At 40.6% G+C, this 23,852-nt stretch overlaps 1 protein-coding gene across 3 annotated transcripts in view; it reads right to left on the bottom strand.

The window, feature by feature from the left end:
• cntln (centlein, centrosomal protein) overlaps window positions 1-23,852 on the bottom strand; it is a 175,123-nt gene that overhangs the window by 23,478 nt on the left and 127,793 nt on the right. For all 3 annotated transcript variants that reach the window (XM_079863540.1, XM_079863542.1, XM_079863541.1), the window contains exons 14-18: window positions 19,389-19,486; window positions 16,492-16,973; window positions 15,426-15,504; window positions 14,231-14,306; window positions 13,089-13,303 (exon numbers count right to left, since the gene is read on the bottom strand). In XM_079863540.1, coding sequence (XP_079719666.1) covers window positions 13,089-13,303; window positions 14,231-14,306; window positions 15,426-15,504; window positions 16,492-16,973; window positions 19,389-19,486 — 950 coding nt within the window. The remainder of the gene's footprint in view (window positions 1-13,088; window positions 13,304-14,230; window positions 14,307-15,425; window positions 15,505-16,491; window positions 16,974-19,388; window positions 19,487-23,852) is intronic.

Here is a 23,852-nt window from a genome sequence, read left to right as displayed (position 1 = left end):
CACATGTACGGAAGGGAGAAGCCATTCAACTCATCTAATATACAACACAGACTCTGTAATAAGAGATCCATTCTCTACTAATACTGCATATGACATCCGTGTGATCACTACAGAAGCTCTGTGACACTTCAGCTGTGGTACAGTATGACTACTCTGCTTCTAGGTTTAATTGAACTTGGCCGTTTATCACAAAAGCTTTGTCTTTTCTGCCAAGGCAATATAATGAGAGAGAGAGAGAGAGAGAGAGAGAGAGAGAGAGAGAGAGAGAGAGAGAGAGAGAGAGAGAGAGAGAGAGAGAGAGAGAGAGAGAGAGAGAGAGAGAGAGAGAGAGAGAGAGAGAGAGAGAGAGAGAGAGAGAGAGAGAGAGAGAGAGAGATAGTTTTTTTTTTTTTTTTTTCTTGTTTATATAAATGTATTCATGCATTTGTTTACTGGTTGATTTATTGACTTTATTGATTATTTGTTTGTTGCTTATGTAATGGCCAATGCTTTGGCAATACTGTACAAGTCATGCCAATAAAGCTCATTTGAATTGAATTGATAGATAGATAGATAGAGAGAGAGAGAGAGAGAGAGAGAGAGAGAGAGAGAGAGAGAGAGAGAGAGAGAGAGAGAGAGAGACATTAAAATGAGCAAAATAAAAGATCGATACCAGGGATCGCCCACAAAGGGCACAGGGATCAATGTGAGCTGAGAGAAGGGTGACACCTGACACGAACACTAATACAGAAGAAACACAGACTCTCACTCACACAGACGGAAGAAAAAAAAGCACCAGAACATGAATGGATAAAAATAATGTGCGGAACTGTGGAACTTGGCTGATAATAAAAAATTCAAAACTGATGCAATTACTGCTAAATAAATTGAACATTTTATGCAACATGTTTTACATTACTTTGCCAATTTTCACCAATATTATTATACCAATAACATTTATTCCAAGAAAAAGTTAAAGCCACTGACATACACACAGAAAATGGAACCAAATGAAATATCTGTTGTTTGAAGATTTTTTTTTAATTCTCAGTCTTTTTTTCATTTTTCCTCCCCTTTTTTGATATTCTAGAATATAATATTTTATCCCATTCCACTTATTTGTCTTTTTTCTCCTCTCGTGGAAATTCTTTTATCTACTTTTATCAAATTTTTAAAGGACAGTTTACAGAATAAGAATGTGTACTGTATACGATGATGTGCAAAAATGGTACAGTGAGGATGGGGAGTTCTGTTTGAGCAAGATAATTGTTTTTGTTTTTGTTATTGTTATTATTATTTTTATATTTGTAAAATGAAAATAAAAAGACTTTAATGCAGAATCAACCTTTGTATTTAACTGAGAAACAGCAGTTGTAGTTTTTCTATTCTGAATATGTCACGGTTCGCGGGTTTGCTTGTTCATTCTGTGTGTACTGCTCTGATCTGATTGCCTATCAGCGTCAGCTGTGCTGACGAGCGATCAGATCAGTCGCAGGTGTGTCTCGTTTATGAGTCCTATATGTAGTGCTGTGTTTGTCAGGTTAAGTGTCAGATCGTTGTTTGCTGGTATTCTGTCTGCTTCATGTCTTCTGTGCAGTTCCTCGTCCAGTTTTCTCACGGATATTCTACGTCTCTCTGTCAGCCATTGTTCTGCCTGTTGAGGATTCGTTCTTCGCTTCAGTCACCCGCATCTGTCCAGGAATTGAGATTCAGCCCACTGCAGTCCTGCGCTGCCAAGGACCTATTGTCGACCAGAGTTTTCACCAGCTGTCCTGTTTATTCATATTGCTGTTTACAATAAACCTCATTTATTATTCGCAACTGGATCATGTGAATTCGTATCCTGACATAACGATATGACCAAGGATGGATCCAGCGAATTTGACCGAACTGAGAGACGCGCTTTATAACAGCAACACTCGGTTTGATCAACAGGACGAACAGATCACGGCTACTGGTCGAGCAGTCCAGGCCTTGGTGGCGCAGGTATCTGAACTGACGAAGCAGATGCAATATCTTAGAGCCGAGCCTGCCCACGCGCCCACTGCGCCTAATCCACCACCCGCTGTTCCACCCACGGATCGACCAGCCTACAACTCTGAACCACGTCTGCCTCCACCTGCTGCCTATTCTGGTGAGCCACACCTATGTCATGCATTCCTGATTAAATGCTCCTTGTTTTTTGCTCTACAGCGCTCATCATTTCCCACTGCGGAGTCCAAAGTAGCTTTTGTAATTACACTACTGTCCGGACGAGCGGCGCTGTGGGGAACCGCTGTATGGGAGCAAGGACATGACTGTTTGGGGTCATTTCAGACTTTCAGTACTGAGCTCAGGAAGGTGTTCGATCGTGCAGCTTCTGGCAAGGAAGCAGCTAGAGTGTTAGAGGACCTCCATCAGGACCACAGGTCAGTTGCAGATTATTCGATTGAGTTCCGGACACTGGCCGCAGAATGTAAGTGGAACAGCGAGGCGCAGTGGGACATGTTTCTGCATGGGTTGGCCGACCGTATCCAGAATGAGATCTATACCCTGAACTTACCTGCATCGTTGGATGGGTTAATTGATCTAGCTATTCGAGTGGACGCACGTCTTCAACGGCGAGACCTTCTGATGCAGAGAAGTCGGGTCCCAGCCATAGAGGTCCATCCTGTCCTCCCTTCCTGTGATACAGTCGGCCCCTCATCCGATCCAGAACCCATGCAGGTGGGCAGAGCTCGCCTCTCCCGGGAGGAGAAGGAACGGAGGAGAGCGCAGGGATTGTGTCTTTACTGCGGAGCCGGGGGAAGTTCCCAGTGCTCTTAAGTTCCCAGTAAAAACCAACGCCCGTCAGTAGCGAGGAGGTTACTGACGGGTGGCATTTCCTTAGACGAATCCTCCCGAGAGGCGACACTCCTCCCGGTAAGGCTGCAGTGGGCTACCTCGCATCACCTGTGTGAGGCTCTCGTGGACTCTGGAGCTGAAGGGAGTTTTATGGACCGCAACCTGGCTCACTTTCCGCTCCGGAGAGGGAGGCCATGGAGAAATATATTTCTGATTCTCTGGCAGCCAAACTCATCCGCCCTTCCTCTTCTCCTGCAGGGGAGGGATTCTTCTTTGTGGGTAAGAAGGACGGTTCCCTGCGTCCGTGTATTGATTATCGAGGACTGAACAGAATCACGGTAAAGAATACTTATCCTTTACCGCTGATGTCTTCAGCCTTCGAGAGACTGCAGGGCGCCTCCTTATTTACAAAGTTGGATCTACGTAACGCCTATCATTTGGTCCGCATCAGGAAGGGGGATGAGTGGAAAACCACGTTTAATACCCCCAGGGGGCACTTTGAATATTTGGTCATGCCTTTCGGCCTTTCCAACTCCCCCGCGGTTTTCCAGGCACTCATCAACGATGTGCTGAGAGACATGGTCGATCAGTTCATATATGTTTACCTGGATGACATATTGATTTTTTTCTTCGTCTCTCCAGGAACACGTTCAGCACGTCAGACGAGTGCTTCAGAGGCTGTTGGAGAACGGGCTTTATGTCAAGGCGGAGAAATGTGTTTTTCATGCACAGTCTGTCCCTTTTTTAGGATACACTGTGTCGTCTGAGGGGGTGCGCATGGATCCCGACAAGATTCAGGCAGTGGTAAATTGGCCAACTCCAGATTCCCGCAAGGCCCTGCAGAGGTTTCTGGGCTTTGCCAATTTTTACCGGCATTTTATTCGCAACTATAGCCAACTAGCCGCGCCTCTGACGGCCTTGACCTCCACCATGACGACTTTCAGGTGGTCTAGTGCAGCTGAAGCTGCGTTCTCCAAACTAAAGGACTGCTTTGTTTCAGCCCCCATTCTTGTCGCCCCTGATCCCTCTCGTCAGTTTGTGGTGGAGGTCGACGCGTCAGAGGTGGGGGTAGGTGCGGTTCTCTCCCAGCGCTCCTCCGTGGACGGCAAGGTTCATCCGTGCGCTTATTTTTCTCATCGTTTGTCACCCGCTGAACGTAACTACGACATTGGTAATAGAGAATTGTTGGCAGTCAAGTTAGCCTTGGAGGAGTGGCCTCATTGGTTGGAGGGGGCGGGGGTACCTTTCATTGTTTGGACCAACCACAAGAACCTTGAATATATCAGATCCGCTAAACGACTTAACTCTAGGCAGGCTCGGTGGGCACTTTTTTTCGGTCGATTCGATTTTTTTTCCATTTCCTACCGTCCAGGTTCCAAGAACATCAAACCTGACGCATTGTCTCGCATTTTTGCTCAATCTGAACGCCTGGTTTCTCCCGAGTCCATCGTTCCACAGAGTTGTGTGGTTTCAATGCTGACCTGGGAGATCGAGTCGAAGGTCCGCACGGCCTTACATGGGGTAGTGCCTCCGCCCGGATGCCCACCATTATTTGTGCCAGAGAGATTGCGGTCCAACGTTATCCGGTGGGGTCATTGTTCCAAGGTAGCTTGTCATCCAGGAGTCAATCTTACTGTTTTTCTCATTAAGCAACGGTTCTAGTGGCAAACTATGGCTCGCGACACTCGTCGTTTTGTATTGGCCTGCTCGGTCTGTGCCAGTTGTAAGCCTTCCACTCGTCCTCCTGCTGGGTTCCTTCAACCGTTGTCAGTTCCTTCGAGAATCTGGTCACATATTGCGCTAGATTTCATCACAGGTCTCCCTGCCTCACAGGGTAACACGGTGGTTTTAACCGTGGTGGACAGGTTCTCGAAGGCTACTCATTTCATCCCTCTGCCCAAATTACCTTCAGCCAGAGAGACAGCGGTCGCTGTCATAGACCACGTTTTTCGTATTCATGGCCTCCCGACAGACGTGGTCTCTGACAGGGGTCCCCAGTTCATATCCAAATTTTGGAGAGAGTTTTGTCGGTTACTGGGGGCGAATGTCAGTCTTTCCTCTGGGTTTCATCCCCAGAGCAACGGTCAGACGGAGAGGGCCAACCAAGATTTAGAACGAGGGTTGCAATGTTCAGCGTCACAGAATCCGTCCTCTTGGAGCCAGCATATCTCATGGGTTGAGTACGCGCATAACTCATTACCAGTGTCGTCCACGGGCCTGTCTCCATTTGAGTGTAGTTTAGGGTACCAGCCACCTATTTTTCCTAGTCTGGAATCCGAAGTCGCGGTCCCCTCTGCTCACAAATTCGTCCAGAGGTGCAGAGACATCTGGAGAACGGCCAGGGAGACTCTTCTCCAGGTGGGTTTGCACACTAAGGTCCAGGCTGATCGCCACTGGTCGAGACCTCCCGTCTACGTCGCTGGTCAAAAAGTTTGGCTTTCATCTGCTGATATTCCTCTCCGCTTCGTTTGTAGAAAGCTTGCTCCTAAATTCATTGGCCCGTTTACCATCACCAAGATCCTTAGTCCGGTGACGGTCCGCCTCAAACTTCCTCCGGCGTACCGGAGAATTCACCCCGCCTTCCATGTGTCAAAGATCAAGCCCTTTTTTCGTTCTACTATTAATCTGCCTGCCCCGGTTCCCCCACCACCGCGAATCGTAGATGGGGAACCAGCTTATTCGGTTAGTCGCATTCTGGACTCAAGGCAGAGGGGACATGGATTCCAGTACTTGGTGGACTGGGAGGGTTACGGTCCGGAGGAGAAGAGTTGGGTTCCTGGCCGGGACATATTGGATCATTCCCTTATCGATGCTTACAATCGCCAGGTAGGATCCTCTGGGAGCGTCGGGAGACGCTCCTAGAGGGGTGGGGTAATGTCACGGTTCGCGGGTTTGCTTGTTCATTCTGTGTGTACTGCTCTGATCTGATTGCCTATCAGCGTCAGCTGTGCTGACGAGCGATCAGATCAGTCGCAGGTGTGTCTCGTTTATGAGTCCTATATGTAGTGCTGTGTTTGTCAGGTTCAGTGTCAGATCGTTGTTTGCTGGTACTCTGTCTGCTTCATGTCTTCTGTGCAGTTCCTCGTCCAGTTTTCTCACGGATATTCTACGTCTCTCTGTCAGCCATTGTTCTGCCTGTTGAGGATTCGTTCTTCGCTTCAGTCACCCGCATCTGTCCAAGAATTGAGATTCAGCCCACTGCAGTCCTGCGCTGCCAAGGACCTATTGTCAACCAGAGTTTTCACCAGCTGTCCTGTTTATTCATATTGCTGTTTACAATAAACCTCATTTATTATTTGCAACTGGATCCTGTGAATTCGTATCCTGACAGAATAAGTGTATTTTAACATACTGGTCAATGATTCAATGACAAAATGTCATTTGTGACAAATACTACTATTTATCCACTAATGCACAGACTAACTATCTGGAATCCTGAAATGAAAGAAACAGCTAATGAAATTCCCCATTTCTTCACTTTTCAATCAAGTACTACTTCAACACTCCATTTAAAGATACTCTATATTTAAATGACTCGATGCACTAAATCAATTATGTTTAGACAACCAATATGATACTAATGTTGGACTTAATATTGACAACCATCGGAATGTCTGGAATGTCAAAATGTCTTGGTTACCAATGTAAATGAAGAAACACCCAATTTGCAGGGGGTATCTCTTAACAATGATGACTTTATACTGCAATCTAAAGTGTCAGATAATAGGTGGGTTATCAAGATGATGTGAGACATATTCAGGTGGTCACATGATCTCAACATGATTGACCATTCTTATATAGACTAAAATAGCTTTTACTAGACCACTGATATCTCAAGTGAATAATTAATTTTTAACGTCAAAAAAGTACCTTTCATTTATTTAGGTGTAAAAGTTTTTTGTGGACAAAATTGATCTCTTTTTTTCCCACCTGCATCTCCTTCCATCATAGGAACATCTGCTGGTGGAGAAGTGTTTTACTCTGAACCCCCCTGTGCTGTGGGATCAGACACCATTCTAAGACCCAGCATACGGCTAGGTGAACTCATGAATATACACAAGTATATTTGCATTCAAAGGTGCAGAGCTGGATTTGACACCCAAGTGTTAAACCCCCCACCATTCCAGCTGATAGTGTGATGGCGGGCTGCTGTCTTTTTCCCTGGCTGCCATAGTTAGCACTGATGGAGTCTTATATCAACTTATATCATATCAACATTTGCCTTGTTGCCTAATACAGATCTCCCTCTCCATTTATCTATCTCACCCTCTATATCACATAGGCCCGTTCTTCCAGATACACAGCATTTGGTTATCACCCATTACCAGAACGACCAGCCAAATGTTATAGGACAAGTAAACAACACATTATTCCGTCAATACTTGGACCGGAAAAAATAAAATCATTTTTGGCAATGAATATTTTCTGTTTAACTCGTTAAAAATAATTAACACAATTTATGTTGGTTTTTATTTTATTTATTTTTGAAGTAGCTTTTAGTATGTCTTTATCCCACATCCTTTTCCATTACAGTATGTAAAATATTTAAATGAAATGAAATTAAGTTGTTCTATTTGCAATGTTCTGTAATTTAATCAGCAATTTAGGCCTGGCTTTCAATTACACTGCAATAGTTAATGGCTATAATTAATCTTTTTATCCCTATTAATAAAAAAATAAAATAAAAAAATAATTTTGTATTGGTATCAGTGATAATTGCCTTCATTCATAGTACTTAGTAAAAATATGCTAATAACCAAATAGTTAAATATCAAATATTTAAAATACTGTGTTTATATTGTTTCCACATTAAAGCTACAATATCGTTAGCCTCATAGCATAATTGCCTAAGTCATTTTTTAATGAATTATTTCTTAGGCAATTATGCTATGAGGCTAACGATATGTAATTTTTTTCACCGCTAGGGGTCGCTAACCTCTTACAATAACAAAGGCGTAGGTTGATGATGCATAAGCAGAATTATGGAACTTGTCGTCATGCCGAAGGATCTAATAATGTTTATGGATGAGTGAATACATTGATGTTTTTAACATAACTGTGGTGTAAAGCAGGTCGCGATTGCTAATGAGAGACAGATATCAGCGCCACATGCGATATAAAGGAATAAGGACATTTAATTCTACCTAACTACCCGCAAGTGCTGAATTAATACTCACACAGGTCAGTTTATTAGACGAATGAAACTTGTGAGGTAACGCGACACTGTTTCACTTGGTCTACACTATCACACTAAACTGCATTTGAGTGTGTTGAAAGTTATAATGTTTTTCTATGTGTTAGTTTGTCTGTATGAGACTAGCAGTAAGCTAGAATATTCTAATATAATTAGAATAACATACTGATCATATTCTAACATTTCATCATGTTGAGCTATATAACATTGATTAGTTTTATGTACATTTGCTCACCTGTCTAATAAAGTACATGCATGAGTGACGTCTCTGTCAAGTTGAAGTTTGTCACGGACGTGGAGCTCTTGGCATCTCGAAAAACGCCATAACGCCAAAACGTCCATAATGTTTGAACGGAACAACAACAGCGTGAGCTGTATTAGCTAGACGTAACGCAGTTGTCCACGTCTGTCGTCATGGTTACTATGGCAGTACAAGCGGAAACCAGGGATAACGCGGATATTACGTCATTGACAGGCGACAAGTGAACATGGACGAGCCATTATTTAAAATTGGAATTTCTCTGAAATTAAAAATCTTTGGGAACTTTTGGGATATTGTAAGTACACAACTGCAGGAAATATATCACACTGTGCAAGTGATTTTTGGATATTTTATTACAAAAATCTTACATATTGTAGCTTTAATTTGAAGATTCAATGTGAAAATATATTTATGATTACAAGCTATATGTTATATGTATGGTAAAATGTAAGGTAATGATTGTGAACTGCTATCACAGACTGTTTTACAAGGAGGATGTGTCTGGTTCCTCTCAAGGTAGTTTCTTCACTCTACGGAATTCATCTGTCTGTCTGTTGAATCCCTGTATAGACAGTATTTTTTTCTTACAGACAACCATTCTTACACAAGCCAATAAGGGAAAAAAGACACAAAACTCTCAAATTAACATAAACTACAACACACAGTCACGTTCCACACACCACTGTGATTTTATCACCTAATCAGACGAGAGGATCAAATCTGGACACTCCACCTCTAGCCAATTAAAGAGGGTGATCACACTACAGGGCAGCAGGGGGCAGCATGTAAGGGCACTCAACCTGCTGCCCTTTCACCACTCCATTAATAATGCATGATTCTGAGTCGAACAAACAAACAATCATATATGCGCATGTGCAAACACACACACACACACAAAGTGTCACTGCAGCATGGTGTGTTTTGGAAAGAGAGGTTCTGGACACTTGGGCGTTCATCTTGATCCCCTGTTCCACTCAAGAGTCTTAATCAAATCTCAAATGGGCTTGGCATTTCAAGCCTCACAGTCTAACTGGAGCCAACATACAGTACGACACTGTGCATGTGCATTCGGGAACAAAAAAAAAAAAAATGTATGAGCCTCATGAAGTCTGTCTCCACACATCGCTACACAAGTATGACCAGACAATTTAACCCTCAGATAGTCTTCGTTTAGCAGTCACACTCAGGGCCTTCCCGGTCAGAAGTGACCGGACACCTAAAAATGAAACTTCCTCCATCCCAGTAATAACCAATGCAATTTATTTTTGTTCTATAATATTTATTCTTTTTAATTTAGTATTTTGAGACAATTTGATTGAACTCATTCATATTTATGCAATATTTATAGTCCATTTTTTGACATTGAAAATAATGTTTGTTTTTTTATTTTTTATTATTATTATTTATTTATTTTTTCTATGCGGTATTTTCGGTTAAAATAGAGACTAGGCTTTCATAAAAAAAAAAAAAAAAAAAAAAATAAATTATTAAACATAAAATTAAATAAATCATGTTATTGCATGGGTTTACCACTAGATGCCTGTAATAGCTCTAAATGGAGATGCTTGTGAATTCTAGTTGTTTTTGGACCAAATTACTTACTTTTAAGATGTGGATTGAATGTATTTTTTTAGAAATTCTCAAATAATACTTTTTGCCAAGGTTTATAACATTTTATTAATTATTATTTTAATAATTTTGATAATTATTATATTAATTATATATATATATATATTAATTATATTTATTAATTATGTTATGTTTTTCACTCTTGATGTTTTAGAGTTTCACCCCTTCATTGCTGAGCACTTTTTTTCTGCATCTTGGCCGATTTGTAGCGAATTTTTGTGTTTTTGTCAATTTCCCATTCATTTCCTATGGGGGTCATTTTTGACCGAAGACCAAAATCGTGACTAATTTTTTTACGACCACTTAGCATGCTCGGATCATGAACTCAAATTTTTTTTGTGTTCACATACCTAATGCCAGAAAAGTTTCGTAACATTCCAATGAAGCTGTGATTTTTAAAAATTCAAAACATATTTTTTGTAATCTGAATTTATTGGTGTGTATGTGTATAAAAGTGTGTTTGTATGTGTGTGTGTGTGTGGGTGGGTGTGAATTTTTTGCACTCTTGATGTTGTAGAGTGTCACCCCTTTACTGCGGTGTACTTTTTTTTAGAATCGTGGCCGATTTGTAGATTGTACAGACAAAAATTCAGAGAATTTTTGTGTTTTTGTAAATTTCCCATTCATTTCCTATGGGTCGGTCATTTTTGACCGAAGACACTGAGTGTGACTATTTTTTTTATGACCACTTAGCATGCTCGGATCATGACCTCAATTTTTTTTTGTATTCACATACCTAATGCCATAAAAGTCACCAAGTATTATAACCTTCCGATGAAGCTGTGATTTTTTAAAATTCAAAACAGAAAATTATTCGGTCAGAAGTGACCGAGGACTCAGACTCCAGGGGAGAAAAATAGAAAATAAAACACCATACTAACTTTTTGAGAAATATTTTTCTAATAAAAAACAAATTAACAATAATTTAAATGTCTATTTACCTTAAAAGCCCCTATAACCTTTTTTTTTTTTAAATAAATTAAAATACCTCTATACGAGGCATTTCTAGCTCTCTATCTTATAGCCCATAGTAATTCAATCTGGAACACAACCTAAACGTATGCTAGATTACATGTGTATTTTAGTATTATAATGCTGTAATGATACTTGAATAAACAACTTGCCTTGTACCTTGAAGCAAAAGGGTTAAAGTCCTGACTTAAAGTTACATTTACAATGATTTTTAATACCTTAAAAAGTTATTGTCACATGCCTGTCCTGTCTTGTGCTGCACATGGGTGTTTTGTTATTTTGGGCCATTTGTATTTGTATCCTCGTCTCATGTTAACTATTTCGTGACAGAACGAACCAGCCAAGAATGTGGATACAGCGGAGTGAGATTTTTCCTCAGGGAGAGGATAAAGGATCTTCAATTTCCTTGTTGGAATACTTCGCTAGGTGCGCTCAAAGGACTATGGAGGAGGAGGAGACCACGGCAGACGGCGGTCAGCTGAAAGGAGAGCCTTCACCGCTGGTCCCGAAACGGAGGAGAAGGAAGAACCCCTCCATGACTGTTCCGGTGGTCCCACTTCCGGTGGTCCCAGTTCTGGTGGTCCCAGTTCCGGTGGTCCCGAAACGGAGGAGGAGAAGGAAGAATCCCTCCGTGACTGTTCCAGTGGACCCAGTTCCAGTGGACCCAGTTCCGGTGGTCCCAGTTCCGGTGGTCCCAGTTCCGGTGGTCCCGGGTTTGGTGGTCCCAGTTCCGGTGGACCCAGTTCTGGTGGACCCGGGTTTGGTGGTCCCAGTTCCGGTGGTCCCAGTTCCGGTGGTCCCTGGTTTGGTGGTCTCAAGTCCGGTAGTGGCCAAAGAGGCGGCAGCACCGTCACAACCTCGTAAACGGCGGAGGAGGAGGACTATCCCGGAGCCTACCGTCCCCACCATCAGTCCTGCCATGGCCAAGAGGGCTGTCTTCACCTTCTACGCATTGGCCGTTCTGCGGGCATGGGAGAAGCACATGGGTTCTCCCGAGCCAGAGACTGTTCACGTCACGTCTGCCGATCCAGAGACTGTTCACGTCAAGTCTGTCGATGCAGAGACTGTTCCTGTGCTGGAACCCCGGACACTGTGCTGGAGCCGGTGGTGTCCGTTCCTGAGCCGGAGCCTGTGTCCGTTCCTGAGCCGGAGCCTGTGTCCGTTCCTGAGCCTGTGTCCGTTCCTGAGCCGGAGCCTGTGTCCGTTCATGAGCCGGAGCCGGTGGTGTCCGTTCCTGAGCCGGAGCCGGTGGTGTCCGTTCCTGAGCCGGAGCCGGTGGTGTCCGTTCCTGAGCCGGAGCCGGTGGTGTCCGTTCCTGAGCCGGAGCCGGTGGTGTCTGTTCCTGAGCCTGAGCCGGTGGTGTCTGTTCCTGAGCAGGTGGTGTCTGTTCCTGAGCCGGTGGTGTCTGTTCCTGAGCCGGTGGTGTCTGTTCCTGAGCCATGGCCGCCCGAACGGGTTTCACCGCCATGGCCGCCTGCTCCGCTCTGGTCACCTGCACAGCCGGATCCGCCCTGGCAATCAGATGAACTGTCGTCTCCACCCTGGCCACCAGATGAGCTGTCGTCTCCACCCTGGCCGTCTGCACAGCCTGCCCCGTCCTGGCCTCCCGAACCCTGTGGACCACTCTGGTGTCCCGAACCCTGTGGGGCACTCTGGTGTCCCAGACATTTTGTTTCCCCTGTCCCACCCTGGTCTGTCCTTCCCGTCCCACCCTGGTCTGTCCCTCCCGCCCCGCCCCGCCCTGGTCTTATGGAGCGTCTGGTAGCCGCTCCGTAGGGAGGGGGTAATGTCACATGCCTGTCCTGTCTTGTGCTGCACATGGGTGTTTTGTTATTTTGGGCCATGTGCTCCTGTCTATTGTCTAGCCCCTCCCATCTTGTTATCTGATTATTGGTTTATTTGTCCCACCTGTCTGTCTCGTTACCCTCCTTGTTTGTTCCCCTATTTAGCCTCCCTGTGTTTGTAGTCCTGTGCTGGTTCGTTTGTCCGAGTTTCTCGTTCCTGGAGTTCCTGAGTTTTGAGTTTTGTACCTTGTCTGCATGTCACTAATAAATTTCCTCTGCATTTGTATCCTCGTCTCATGTTAACTATTTCGTGACAGTTATGTTATAAAAATATTTTGGATTTCCTAAAATAAAAAATAAAAATATTCTTTAGAATGTTTTGTGAATTCTGTGAAGCCCCAAGAGTGAATAAAGCGTTAGTGGAGTCGCTCTGGTCATGCAGTACCTTTGAAAGCTGTTTGCTGAAGTTGAGTTGCTGGAGAATGGAGTCTAACTGCACTTGTGTTTGCACTTGTCTCTGCTTCTGCTCTGCTGCGAGCTGCTGTGCTGCTTGTTTCTCTGCCTGCAGGGCTGCGACTTGCTGCTGGAGGGACAGAAGACGCTGTCGCAAAACAGCATGGGACTTTGATATTCTCTTCCTCGTCTTCTGCAGGGAGACACCTGAGAGTGGTGGTGAGGACAATGCTACATTCAGTCTCTTTTCATTTGTTACTAGGTTTAAATAGCATTATGTCTTACAGTACAAAACCATCTGAAGTATCACAACAACATTATATCAACAACATTCAGCCACTGCTTTGTTATTGTTGACTGCTGTGGCTATAACATTATTTTAGCGAATATTACACAAAATTAATATAATTTTCTCTATAATTTATTAAAGAATATTATAGTATCAAATTATTTTCATGCAGCATTTCGTTCTGGTTAAGCCCTTGATTTCTTCACCAAAAAATGAAAGAAGATTTTGCTTCAGCAAAAAGTTTATTTGAATCTGAAGTTATGTCTTCAATAATAAAACAAACAATACAATATTAAGACCTGCATCTTGTAATTTTAGCATGTGGGGCATGGTTTTCACATGCCACAAATACTACAAAACAGATATCATGGCATGCTATTGTGCTTGAATACTATTTTACTAGATCTCCATTTGATTTTGCAACTAAAATGTACCAGCATTGTGAAAGAGCCTCTTTAAGGTGAGCAATTTTTTTGATAATAAAAATAATTTCTTGTCTACATTCTTATGGACAACTATAAGCAATCTATAAGTATAACAATTTGTTTAAGCAATCCAATGTCAACTTTTGACTCAAACAACTGTGGGACTCAACAAATAGATAGAAGTGGGGCAGAAGGGACAGTAGGGCAACCTTTTTGTAAACATTCATTATCTTTGCAATTACAAATTTCATATTTTGCTTGATGAATGACACTGATGAGAATCTGTTTTGATATTTATAGTAGATTCAGTTTTCTATTCTGTTTTTTAAGAATTTATACAATAAGGGCTGTACAAGCCATCAAGAGAGAACAATCACTCATCCTGTAAGAGCCTGGGCACAGTTGCGTCAACCAGGTTACCTTGGATTTGGATGTTTCTAGTTTGAGATTCCTCTCCAGGCTCATCTATGGGGCAGATCAGCATGTACCTGCAGCCCTGCAGGCAGGGAAGAGGTGGAAACACAAAACATGACACAAAAAGCTGGGGCAACAGTTTAACATAACGTAACGTGGCGGCTCACGGCAGAGTGACACAGAGGAAGCGTTTGTAGTCACATCAAAGAGGCTTTGGCTTTTCCCCTCGTTTGTATCGAACACTATTTAAAAAGGTTTTGATCAGTCTCTCTCCCTCTCTCTCCATGGGTTTGATCATGGATTTATTCAGAAGCTCTTTAGTGTGACACGGGCGGCGCAGTGCTCTGCTCCACTGTCACGCCGATGTGAGCCAGTACAGTTGACGAGTACACAGAGCCATTCAGGCAGGATCTAAGAGAGAGCTGACAGCTGTAGAGCTGAGAGGAAGTGAAAAGAGGAGAAGATATGGAGCTTCCAAGTTCCCTGAGGGGATGGGGGAGAGCCAGCGGAGCCCTGAGAGACTGACGAGAAGAGATTGCACTTTACAGGATCAGACACCTCTGATACGCATCTTCTGATCGACACAGCTGCTTAAATTCAAGCAGAATGTTTTTATTTTTTTTTTACTTTGCAAATGAAAAGAGGCAATTTCAAGGTGAAGAGAGTAATTTTTTTTAACTCTAAATAAGCCATTCGTAGACTGATTCTGTTCAAAAGTATTAAAACAACATTGCCTCATCCAATTACTTGGGCCCAACCTTTAAATAGATCATACTACAGCTTTCTGCTTAAAAGCTATTGACTATAACGTTAAATATAACATTTAAATAATAATTCTATAAGAATGAGAAAGAGGAATAGATCTTATTAGATCAAAAAATGTATTAGACCGAAACTAGGGCTGTGGCTATATGTTTGGCCAACCAATGGCAGATGGAGGGCGTTTTCAGAAAATAAAATGTTACTGAAACTTCTTTGAAAAGTCATTACTTCTGCAATAAGTTGGGAGCGCAGAAATTACATAATGTACTTCACCTTTAAAATGTCTTTGTTACTTATGAATCTATTAACTATTTTGTTCCAAACAAAACATACTGATTTGTAGACAAATGACAATTATTTCATTTTAGCAACAACAACAACAACAACAACAACAACAAAAAAAAAAAAAAAAACAGACAACAAACAAAATGTAACAAACCTTACTAGTTTTCTGAGAAGCTTGACGAGTCGGAGCAGAATATCGACTTTGCAGGCTGTCAGAGAACTGTTCACTGTCACTGTGGAGATAAAGTTATAACATATCTATTTATTTACCAAGATAAATAGATATACTGGGGACTACTATGTGGCGTAGAATTCATATGAGAATGGTTAATTAGCAGAAAACCAGACAACCCTGAAACTTAAACGGCCATGTGTGGTGCGTAACTGCTGAGGCACAGTCGGGACGTTCTAAATGCTGCGGCGTCTCATTCAAGAGCTTCTTTGAGACAGATTTGGAAAGCTTCCAGCATGCCGTTTTGTTGAGGTAGTGGTGCATTTGGGTGAAATAAATCTGTGGATCATACCATCCATCATGTCATAAACTCTGATGTTGTAGGCGACATAAAACTTTCATGAAATAATTACTGAAAACGCTGCTTGATTTGGAAGATGTTAAACAGCTTGTCGACATCTGGTAGAGAGCCGAATAGAGTCATTCAAAATTTATCCTGTTAAATTAGAACAAGTATAGGAAAAGGAGGAGAGAAGGGAGACACTGGGACCACAGCAGAATAGGAACGTCACAGGAAAACTCAACTGATTGGCCAGGGTTTGCCTGGGACTCCTCCTCTGTCAGGGATGAATATGCAAAGGAATCACAAATTAAATTAACCTGCCAAACTGTCAATTTCAGGGCTCATGACGTTGGGAAAATGGCATTGGGCAGAGAGTGAGGGGCTGCGGGCGGGTTCAGGTGCTTTCTGGCGCCGGTTCAACTCGGCTGCTCAGAGGTGGCTAATTCTACATGCAAATTTCAGTCAATAAGCTCCTAGCAAGACATCCCAGGATAATTCAAAGGATCAGATTTTTTTCCCCTCTTTCTGCCCCCCTCTTGCACTTTTTCTCTCTTTTGAATACCAACTAGACAGAAGCTGGGATTCAATCACCCGTTTGCTTGTGTTTTTGCATATGCGTGCTGTCCCTACAGTCAGAAAAATAATGAGAGCTTGAGAGATGGAAAACGAGAAAGAGACAAGGATAGTGAAAGGTGGGGGAAGTACCTGTCTGCGCTCATGTCCTCCCAGTCGTCCTTGGCGGGACTGTCCATCCTGTTCTGCGTCGAGCGCATGCGTGTTCTGCTGGAGGCATCAGCCCAGGGCGTTTTCGACCTGATCTTGTTGTTAGCCAGCGTGGCAGGTTTCGCCTTGAGATTAGCTGCAGACCGATGGAAATCTCTCTCGGCTCGAAGGACTCCCAGTTCCTGTCGGAGCTTGAGCAGCCTGTGTCTGGCCTGGACAGCAGATTTTATGGCCTCTTTTGCTTCTCGCTCAGAACTCTGCAGCTGGGCAAGCAGTCGGTCCTGTTCTTCTCTGGCCTGGGCCTCCTCGGCCTGCATGTGTTGGTGCAGGAGCTGAACTCTGGCCTGCAGATCACCCCGCTCTACAGCCATTGCTCTGTTCGCTTCCTGTAACACCCTGTTGTCTTCTCGCAAGCGCATGATCTCGCTCTCCAGAGAGACCATTTGACTTTGTAACTGCTCTATCTGTGAGAGTAAGCAGAGGCACGTGAAAAAAACAATTATCACTACATCTTTTTGAGACATTTGTGCTTTAAACTCTCGTTTGGCCTTTATGGAGAGGGTCTGTTCCGGGCCAAGTGAACAACCACTCTGTAATTTGTTACTCATGGCTAAACATAAAAGAGGGCCATTTAGGCAGCTTGTCAAATCCTGGTGGAGGGTGTGAAAGAGAGGAGGGGATGCCTGCTGGGTGTATACCCCCAGGCAAATCGCTGCCTTTTATTTAGCACTCTCTCTGCCTTACTGCCGCAGCACACCACCTTTCAAACAACATTAGGCCCCTTTACGGCTGGCTGACAACGACTCCCCCCTCCCCCCCTCCCACAACTCCATCAAAAATTATTTCATTTATAATGCGTTTGCAGGAGCACATAAACAGCAGTCTGCCCCTGTGGGTTATTAAGTTTAACATGGTGCTTGTCATTCGGTAATAAAGGCGATGACAGCCCCCATTACACGACCATATGGCAGCTGCTGGCATCGCTCACAATGCCATCATCTGCTCCGAATTATTCCACAAACCATTTCATTCCTCTGCTCAGAACGTTCCCTCAGTCCTCACCAGCCCGTCCAGCAAGAACCAAGCTAAATGTTGCTTTAAGGGAACTCGAGTGCTTTTGAATAGACTATGAGCTTGATTTGCTCAGACTAAATGCTAATGACAAATTATTTGCTTGTATTAAATGAGTGAAGGACCCAGTGTCAAACATCAGCAGTGTGTCAGCAAATGCAAACAGAGCAGTTTAGTTTCATTCAAATGAGCCTTAAGCGTGTTTGCTGTGCTGTGCTGTTGATAGTTTTGCAGGTTGATGGCTTAAATGAGCGATCCATACTACAGGAAAACTTTTTTTTGTGTGTGAACACATGCACTGTTATGAACATTTTACATGGCCTCCATCCAATTTTAGATCTACATGTTAACTACTTGCATTCGTTTTGAGTTTCAAATTCTTGGCCAAATTTGAAACCAAAAATTATGGACACAGTGAAAACCAAAGTTTTAAATTAGACTTTGCCTAGAAACACTAAACAATTCTAAATATTACAATATTTTTGATTACACTTGTTCTTCCTTCAGGCTGTAAAAATCTTAAACATTTAATAATATTTCAAAATATTGCACAACTGTAAGTGTGTAATTAATGGATGAAATGTACTTTTTGCTAATAAACACACGTTTTTTTTTTATCCTGTAAAGTACTTAAGGATATGTATTTTCCATTTATAAGAGAAAGGTGGCAAGTTCTCACTAGTGAAAGTTAAGGGTTTCTCTCCTTGTGTATACCATAGTGCTTAAACTCAGTCACAGCCTCTGTTCAAGCACAGGTAAATGCTCTTTATTAATATGCTTCTGGGGATGAGGATTTTGATGTGTTTTTGTCAAGATTTTGGTGCATCCCTACTTTAGCATCAATAAACTAGTTGGTTCATTGACATAGTAACACTTTGTAATAAGGTTTGATTTGTCAACAATTGTTTAAGCAGTAAGCACTATGAACTAACAATATGTTTACAGCATTAATCCAGGCTAATGTTAATTTATACATATGCTAATTGATTTTTATCGCTTCAAATTGTATACATTTACACTAGTTAATGTATCATGCACAAGAATAAATTAAAAAGAACACAGAACAAAGATAACCTATAATAATAATAAATGCTAATTTATAACATGTATAGTTATAAACAAGTGGTTTTGTGTAGTCAAGCTATACATACTTTGCCTGTCTGTCCAAGTATACTGTACATGACACAATGTATGAATATTTGAAGAACTAAATACACATCACACCTGTCTTTCGGAGAAAGCAAACACCTGACATTTTTTAAAAGACTGAAGAAGTTTGACTGAAATTAAGGTAACACTTTACAATAAGGTTTCATTTGTTAATATTAATTAACAACATTAGTTAACATGAACTAACTATGAAAAATACTTTTAAAGCATTTGATGATCTTACTTAATGTTAATATCAACATTTACTAAAACATTATTAAAATCAAAACTTAAAATCTGTTAATATTGTTTAATGGACCTCAAATTAACTAACAATGAACAGTTGTATTTTTATTAACAAATGTTAACAAATATTAAAAATTCTGTGACAAATGAATTACTCGTTGTCAGTTAATTTTATTCAATGCATTAAAAAACTAACGAATGGAACCTTGTTGTAAAGTGTTACCAAAATTATTTTTAAAGTGCATGTTAATGTTTATGATACCAAACAAACTGAATCTTATTGTAAAAGTGTTACATTTCATACATTTTACGTTTGCCAATAGTCTGTGTCTTTGTTCATTGTTCTTCAAAAAATTCAGCTAAAGGCTGAACATTTCCAAACATGTAAATGGCAAACAGCACATGGTTGGTACCTTCTTAAAAGTCTGTTCTACTCTTCGTGTGGATGTCTTGATGGGGGTGCTGCTCCTCCTGACCTCATCCTCCGACACTTCCCGAAACAGAAGCTCAGCTGGAGGAATAAAAATTCATACTGTCACCTGACAGCCACTTTCCTAATTCAAATAAATGATCATTAAATGACACATAATTTCTGGTCTTTTTAAAGGTCTATTCAACCGAATGACCTCTTAAAGAGGCCTTTAATGGACGGAAAATAGTACTCGTAACCACAACTCAAAACCTTCTAACCTGAAGCAATCTTGCAGACTATTGTGGAGTAATTCAAATTAATTTTTAAGGTAATTGTCAATGTATGATGGAGTTTGTGCTTTGGACTTCATGGCAGGAACTTTGTTGCTATGCTTGTTTAAAGATGGGAAAATAAACACATTTGGAGACCAGAACATTCTGCCACCTCTGGTTAATAAAAGTTTCATGGTGAATGTGGATGCTCATTTGTCGAATGAAAATGTTGTGAAATATTTACAGTCAGTTTTTTTTTTTTTTTTTTTTGCTGACCTTTAGACAGTAAGCAGCAAGGCTGAAATTCTAGTGAGTCACAGACCTGTCTTTCTCAGTAGCATCATGCATACACTTGCAAAAAAAAAAAAAAAAAACACCTATTCACATGTGCGCACACGCACTTTTTTTTATATCATTATGTAGACTTTCCATAGACTATGTTTTTATACTGTACAAACTGTAAGTAAAGCTTTATTTATATAGCCCCTTTTAAAACAGAGTTTGCAAAGTGCTTAACAGAAGAGAAATACACATACACACATAAAAATAAGATAATACATTGACTAAGTTCGGGGTACCCCTATCTGATTTGTGATTGTTGTTGTGCAAATAATGTGCAAATTATTGCAAATACATTTGTGATTAACTGGATTTTTTAAAAATGTTTTTTTGCTCACAATTTCTACCTGATATTATATTACTGCTTTGTCTTATTTTTAGTCATCTTAAAATGACTAAAAATCATTTTTTTATGATTTTATAAAAAATCATAAAAATAACAAATCTAGTTTTTTTAAATGTTACAAAAAAGATAAAAAAAAAAAAGAACAATAGACTACAAGACAGGTGTCTATACCAGTCTAGTCATAAGAAATTGACTATACTTGACCATCAGTAGTATACATAGAGTCCAAACTTGCAGATATGAGTATAAGATTGCTGCAGAATTTCAATGCATTATTCACAAAGTTACACATCCCCCACCCCTCGCATGTTCATTTATTAAATATTTTGGCTAATCTGACAACACATAAAGCAACCAATAACAGTGGCATACTCTCAGCTATCCAGATTTAAAAAAAAAGAAAAGAAAAAAAAAAGAAGACTAGGATGCCATTGGCTCTTAAAAAGAAACATTTATGAGCCACACGACTTATTATGAATGATATTTGTTATATTACAGAATTGTGTGATATACATGGATGCTAAGAAGCACTGTCATCTATAATCACTTTCTATCCCAATGTAACGCAGTGGATGAAGTTGCATAGGGAGATGCATTAAACATTACATTTTCACTTTGTCATTGCTAGAATATGAGTTTGTATGTGGAAGAGTTGCTGAAGACTGTGTAGTACATAGTGTAGTACTAGTCCATTGATAGAAACATGGACTTCAGTTCAATTACATACTGTAGTTTCTGTTTTTAACATACTTAAATGTTTTTTTTTTAAAATACTATTTATTAATTAATTACAATTAAACTCATGGTTCATGATAAGGTAGTCAGCTGTGAATTCATAAATGGCCAATTTCATGTCTTACATACAATTACATCGTTTCTGCAGAGTTTTAAAATTTAAAGGCTTTTTAAGACCTGCACAAAGAAAACTTAACTTTGAGTTCATAATTGAAAACTTAAGACAAATTAAAAAAAGTTATAAATTATAAACATTCAAGCTTTTAAAACATTTTTAAGAAAAGGAATGTGCTGCTTTGAAATGTGCAGCACTCACTTTTAATTCAATTATAGCATTTATGCCACATTATGCCATATGGCAATTCCAAATATGGAATATGGAAATACGGAATAGGGAAAGCATGTGTTTTGGAAACGTCACAACACAACAGTGAGTTTCAAAACACTACTACTAATGCAATTCATCCAGGCCTCACCCCTTTAGTTGTGTATGCCTTTTAAATGAGGAATATTGTGATGTACGTTTCTGGAGGAAATCTCAAGACTACAATAGAGGTATTTCAGAGAGTTCAGAAAGTGTTTACTGATATAGAGAATTGGAGTGATTTTTCTCAAACAGCAACATTACACAATAAAGAAAGTTGAAAATGTAAATAAGCACAATAGGTCTTTTCAAGACCTCTTGAAATTATAATTAAGACTTTTATTATACCATTGAAGATATTTAAGAATTTTTATGGCCTTAAATTTGTTCAAATGGAATTTAAGACTTAAAAGAATCAGTTCATAAGAGTCATTTGTTCGCAAATTGGACATCACTTCTTCACATGGTTGCATTCAACTGTTGTGATGATAAAATAGTTAATTATAATAACTAACACTTTCTCATGACACAGGCATGGATTGATGTAGGAATGTTACCAACTTTCAGAAATGTCCCTACCAAGATTTGGCCAATTTTCCCCAAAGAACTTAGTGTGCTTATACACTAGAGATCGCTCTGATGGAGCGTTTGACGGATAGGAATGTACAAGATCCTTTCTGAGGGTGTGGAAAGAGCCATGTGAGTTTGAAATCAATTGGGAATACAGCAAATTGGATTTCCGAAAGCACATCTGGACCTACCTCTCTCAAATTCTCATGGGTTAATGGTCATGTCATAATTTTATTTCGTGATTTTACTGGAACAGAAAGGGGATGAAAGATGAAAGTGTGTGTCTGCGGCAGCTGCATGTGGGGAAGTGCTCCATGCTGTATAATGTTGCCCTGTGCCACCTATGACCTGACTTTGCCACTGACCAGAGGGAAGGATAATACTTAATGTAACAAATCTTAAAGTTTTTAAATGACTGGTAAGAGGAGGATTTAAGGAGAAATAATCTCAGATATAAAGGAACAGGATAGGTCAACAGGAGTTTTGTTATTGTTAACCAAAACTATAAAAAACATTTCTATAAAAAATTTCTATAAAAAAAACTTGAATGAAAGCTGAAATAAAATAAACTAAAATATAAATATCAGATGAAAAACTTCTTAAATTAAAATTATCATGTGAAAAACCTCTTAACACTAGAACTACCGGAATTATATTACTAGAATGGCCATAGCAGTCATTCTGACCGCTCATACATTATTTGCATATAATTTCAATAAGCTACATCAAATCTAAGAATAAATGGATCTGTAATGTTAGGATAGGTAATACTAAACATCAGGGGCCGTATTCACAAAGCATTTTATCTTACCACTAGGAGTACTCCTAAATCGCACTAAAAGATTTTAGCTAGGAGTTTTCTCTTAAAAGTTATTCACAACGCCTTTCAGACCTACTCTTAGTAAAGAAAAATGACAACTCCTAAACTAAGAGTGAGTCTTCGTTGCTATGGATGACGTCATTACTCATGCACGAGCTTGACTGAAGTGACCACCTTGATTGGCTGATGATTGTAACGCGGGAATGATTCCAAACACCTCCCCTACGATGATGAGTGACAGGTGACAGGTCTGAGAATGCGTGCGCTACACAAGTAGTGCGAAGGACGGATGATGATGAATAACTGAATAAATAGCCTAAATGAATAAAGAGTAAGGCAAAACAAATAGCCTAGTAGCCTAATGAAACATACGGATTGATGCAATATCTTTGCAATATTATTGAATTAATCTGTCACTATATGCCTCTGCCTACGTTTGCAAAGAGAAGAACATTTTAATTTGATTCACAATGAAATGTTACAATTAGTTTACATGCAATGAGTAGCCTAGTTTTGGTTGTTGTTGGTGGCGTTATTGCATCCCTAGTTATGCCTACAATGCAAAATTGTTCCCTCGCGATTGGAAGCTCCTGTAGCCGCCGCATACATTTCAAAACATCGCAACGTGAAATGCCACAAAAAGCGGTTTGTGAATAGGTCTTAGTGAGTTAGGAGTCCTCTTGACTTCTTTTAAGCTGTCCCAGGCTTAGGTGCTACTTTTAGGGCTAAAATGCTTCGTGAATTACTCTTGTGACGAGTGACACACCCATTATTTTTAGGAGTTGCTCCTAAATTCGCCAGTTAGGAGCTACTTTTAGCCTTAAAATTCTTTGTGAATACGGCCCCAGAACACTACATTTTAATTCTAATGTACGTGAAAATTTATTAGTTAATCAACAACCACAAAACAGCTATTGTAATTACAGATACAAAGTCGAAATTTATCAATTTTCTATTATTTTCTTTGTAAAATGAAAACAAATGTATTCATCCTTGGATATTAGAATACAATAGCCTAC

This window comes from Squalius cephalus (genome assembly GCF_949319135.1).
Source record: "Squalius cephalus genome assembly, chromosome: 2".
In the NCBI taxonomy this organism is placed as follows: domain Eukaryota; kingdom Metazoa; phylum Chordata; class Actinopteri; order Cypriniformes; family Leuciscidae; genus Squalius; species Squalius cephalus.
This window is presented reverse-complemented; position numbering and strand designations above follow the sequence as displayed.